Raw genomic sequence first — 4,723 nt, 5'->3', positions numbered from 1 at the left:
TCTATCTATCTATCTATCTATCTATCTATCTATCTATCTATCTATCTATCTATCATGTATACAGTGTATGTATGCATTCCAGAAGAGGGCACCAGATCTCACTATAGATGTTTGTGAGCCACCATGTGGTTGCTGGGAATTGGGCTTAGGATCTCTAAAAGAGCAGACAATACACTTAACCATTGAACCATCTCTCCAGCCCAACGCTGTTTCTCTTAAGTGTTCCAAAACTTCGGCCTTAGAGTCTTTACATTGAATAAAGGTACTTGTAATTTTAGCTACTAAATCATAAAAGTCCAATTGTTTCACAGTGGTCTAGTGGGGAGGGGGCTTATCCGATAGTATATATATTTTTGTTGTAATTCAGCAAATAATACCATCTGTTCCTAACTCTGGAATGTTCTTATCTAGGTGAGACATGGAATCCATTAAAATTGCATTATCAGTTAAGAAATGTACGGGAACGATTAGCCAAAAACCTGGTAGAAAAGGGTGTACTGACGACAGAGAAACAGAACTTTCTCCTGTTTGACATGACGACACATCCTCTCACCAATAACAACATTAAGCAGCGCCTCATTAAGAAGGTACAAGAAGCTGTTCTTGACAAATGGGTAAATGACCCTCACCGAATGGACAAGCGCTTGCTGGCCCTCATTTACCTAGCCCATGCCTCGGATGTTTTGGAGAATGCTTTTGCTCCTCTTCTGGATGAGCAGTATGATTTAGCCACCAAGAGAGTACGGCAGCTTCTTGACTTAGACCCAGAAGTGGAGTGTCTGAAGGCCAACACCAACGAAGTTCTATGGGCTGTCGTAGCTGCGTTTACCAAGTAACTGTCAGAATGAAAGGTTTCCTTTTTCTCATGTGAACCAGTAGTTTTTTTCTTCTATTGACTTCTGGTTTTCTGCAGTTTGTACTTTCCCACACTAATAATTGGCTTTTGTTCTACAAAATGGTGGGTGGCTATTCTTTTTGTATGTACGCAGGATTCTGCTGGTACGAGAGGCCTTCCTCTTTCTGTTTTTAACCAACCTACTGCCATATTGGCACCCCATTCCCTGTTGCCATTTTCACTGTTAACCTGTTTTGGGTTTCTGGTGTACTTTGACTTTCAGAGTAGCTCCAGTCACCTCACAGATTTTGGATTACCTCAGCTCAAGTTTTCCCACATGTGCATACTCACCTGGCATTCTGCCTACAATTCAGACAAGTCACAACAAGGCCTTCAACTCACCAAAGGTAAATATCTGTATCTATTAGGACATTTTATAACCATAGACCTCAGTTGAGATGTATACTTAGCAAAATTATTTTTAAATTGAAACAGCACAGTAAATACATAATATAAAATGCCCCTTGGATTTTGCTTCCTATGTAAATCTATTGTATGATTATAGCTGTTATAATTTTAGCTATTAAATCATAAAGGTCCAATTGTTTCACAAAGCCAGTTTGGGATGAACTGCATTCCACTTATGCTTGTATATAGTTTGAATTATATATGAATTGCCTCTTCTTCTGTTCACTTCTGCCTCGTCTTAGTGTTTTGAAAATTTTAATTGTGCATCTGGTGCCCCTTACTTAGCTTCATTCATTGTCATTTGATGGCAAAATAGACCCCTCATCATTGAAGGAGAAGTGTGATTCATTCAGGGCTCTTTCTGAAGCCAAGCCTCACTTAGCTTCATTCATTGTTATTTGATGGCAAAATAGACCCCTCTCATCACTGAAGGGGAGAAAAGATGTGTGATTCATTCAGGGCTCTTTCTGAGTTGTGCGCCTCATGATACTCTGCCTGTACATTCTTTTCTTCTTTTTTTTTTTTTTTTAACTTTTCCTGTTTTTATGATTTCGATAGGAAAGAGGCTTGTGACCAGTACTAATCTTGAGTACAGTTTTTTTTTTCCCATTTTTCGGTCTTCAAGTAAATTAATATCTGCTCTGAAATATCATTTATCTATTCATCCTTTCTTGGGGAAAAGAAAATCAGATATCACTCCTAGCAGATGTTGCATGTAAATTGGTAGCGAGTAATGACTACAACCCAGACGATTAAGAATTTTGTAATAGAAAGCTCTGCTATGTTTTAATTTTTATATACAATTATGATAATTAGCACATCGTAAGACTACAAACCTGCTTTTTAATGTTGATTTTATTCATTATCACTGTTTATTTACCATTGGTTTCATAATGTAAATACTATACATTGAACAAATTAGATGTCAAATTTTTTATTACTATAGTTCATGTTAATAGTGGGGCTTTCAGGTGTCTAGAAACTTTTGGTTAACATTTGATGCAAAAATACTAGACGCGGATAACTTTAGAGTTGAATTTTAAGGGTCTCCCTAATATGTATACTATCTTTTTATCTGAAGTAATAAATAAACTATGATCTTGAAAGTGCCTGAATCAGAGCAAGCATGTCATTGATTTTTATGTTCTTATTTCCTTTGCTTCAAGTGAAGTTTTACTTAGTATGTCATGCTAACATTTCAACTCCAGGGCTTGGCAAACTGTCTTAAAAGAGCCAGATAGGAAATACTTTAAACTTGGCGTGCCACATATGATGTTTGTTGCAGAGACTCAACTCTGCCGGATGAAAGCTGTCTGTCACTGACAATACAAATAAAAGACAGTAAAACATTAGAGAAGCAGACAATGTTTTTGCCACCAGTTGGGTTTGCCATCCTCTTTATAATGATGTTTAGGGAAAGACATTAGATAACTCATTTGTCTCCCAAATGATATCACTATGGCAAACATAAAAATGGATATTGAAAACTGACACAAGTACACTGAAATTAAAAAATTAATTAAAAAAGGAATTTTGTTATTTTATGTGTATGAATGTTTTGCCTGAGTGTATGTATGTGTCCTTGACAAGTGCCTGCCAGAGACCAGATGAGTGCATCGGGTGTAAGCCGCCATGTGGTGAGGCCAACTGAACCCAGCTTGATCCTCCGCAAGAGCAGTGAGTGCTAAGCCATCTCACAAGCTTCATAGACAGACTGACTCTCTCTCTCTGGTTTTTAAAGACAGGCTTCTTTCTTCTATCTCTAGCTATGTATCTGTCTGTCTTTCTGTCTATCTATCTGTCTATCTCTATCATTGGTTTTTTTGCCTAAATGTATGTCTTTTGTGAAGGTGTTGGATCCTGAAATTACAGAGAGTAGTGAGCTGTGGGTGCTGGCTGGGAATTTAACCCAGGTCATTTGGAAGAACAGCCAATGCTCTTAACCGCTGAGCCATCTCTCCAGCCCCTAAGACAGGGTTTCTCTTGTTGCCTGCCTCTTCTGGAATTCAGGCCTTTAACTCCAGAGATCTGTCTGCTTCTGCCTCTAGTGTGTTAGGATTAAAGGAGTGTACAACACTGTGCCTGGCACAGCCTCTTAAAAGCAATGCTGGTTCTTTAATGGAAATAATTATTTTGTGTGGCAGGCACATTATTTCCTTTGGCTTATATCACAAGTTAAAAGCTGTTAGCTCAAGAGGCCAATGGTAGTGGATTTTTGTAATAAGCCTGTGGGAATGTCTGTTGTGTCTGAGAATGAATCAGTTACTGTTTCCTTTTGGCTTTATCATGCAGTGTTTAATTGATGAGCTTTCCGGAAAAGACAAAAACCCCACAAACTTAAACATTGGTCTAACAAGCTGTGTAAGGATGTTCTGTGTTGTGTCTGTGTAGTCTTTGTGACACCTGATTCCTAGTCTTCAGAAGATGACTGCTCTGTCTCAGATATCTAGTAGCTATTTAAGCCTTTGATCTGAAAGTGACTGGGCAAACGGGGCTGGTGTCCAATTGCAGCTTTTCTTGTCTTATTTGGGCACTAGGAGGAGGCTGTTTTTCTCTGAGAGACAGTACCAGAACAACAGATATGCAAAAAGTTCTTTAGGCAATTTTAAGGATAGGCTGGTGTAATTTATTTAAATTATAGGGCTGTGAGAAATTGGCTGTTTTTAGAAGAAGCATAAATATGTTAAAGGGTCAAGAATGCTACTGCTCTGTTGAGGCAGAATTGACTAGGAACTTCTGACTTATTCCCTCACTAGGCCTTTTTGTTATTTGTGAACAGGTGGGTGTATGATTTTTAAAATGATTGATTTATTTTTATTTTATGAGCATTGTCTGCATGAAGGTGTTGAATCCCTTAGAAATGGAGTTACAGATAGTTGTAAGCCACCATTTGGGTGCTTGGAATTGAACCCGGGTCCTCTGAAAGAGCAGCTAATGGCTCTTAATCACTGAGCCATCTCTCAAGCCCCAGGAGGGCATATAATTAAAATTGTAAGTGTCTTAACTTTTCGTCACTGGGGGGAAAGGAAACATGGGACTAGTGAGTGATGCCCCCTCAGCCTGTTGGTCACAAGATTCATGTCTGCCAGACACGGCCAGTCTCATCTCACAGCCTGGGAAGTCTGAGTCATGAGTTTATGTGAGATCTCTATGAAATTCATTTAATTCCCAACTGTTGCCTCTCCATTGTGTGTTGTTAGAGCTGGTGCCAGCTAAAGTATTCTGTCCTGTTTTCATCTTGTTGAATAGGACAGACCAACAGTTGGTAGTCTACCCCAGCCCACCAAGCCCTCGGGTTCCAAGACCATTGTGTAAGCTTGTTACAGATGCCATGTATTGAGCCTTGAATTGAGCAACACTGGGAAAGTGGTGGTGGTGTTTCTTAACCTTGGATGCTGTTCTTCAGGGACCTATAGATGG

The 4,723-nt window shown here is 39.1% G+C and overlaps 1 protein-coding gene across 1 annotated transcript in view; it reads left to right on the top strand.

The window, feature by feature from the left end:
• The window catches only part of Golph3 (golgi phosphoprotein 3), a 26,127-nt gene extending 23,704 nt beyond the window's left edge, over window positions 1–2,423 (top strand). The window contains exon 4 of the mRNA XM_055601110.1: window positions 412–2,423. Coding sequence (XP_055457085.1) covers window positions 412–836 — 425 coding nt within the window. The 3' untranslated portion in view covers window positions 837–2,423. The remainder of the gene's footprint in view (window positions 1–411) is intronic.
• The last annotated feature ends 2,300 nt before the right edge of the window (window positions 2,424–4,723 follow it).

This window comes from Psammomys obesus, unplaced genomic scaffold (genome assembly GCF_907164565.1).
Source record: "Psammomys obesus unplaced genomic scaffold, mPsaObe1.curated_primary_1811, whole genome shotgun sequence".
In the NCBI taxonomy this organism is placed as follows: Eukaryota; Metazoa; Chordata; class Mammalia; order Rodentia; family Muridae; genus Psammomys; species Psammomys obesus.
Note: the sequence above shows the minus strand (reverse complement) of the source record. Positions and strands in the feature narration are given on the sequence as shown.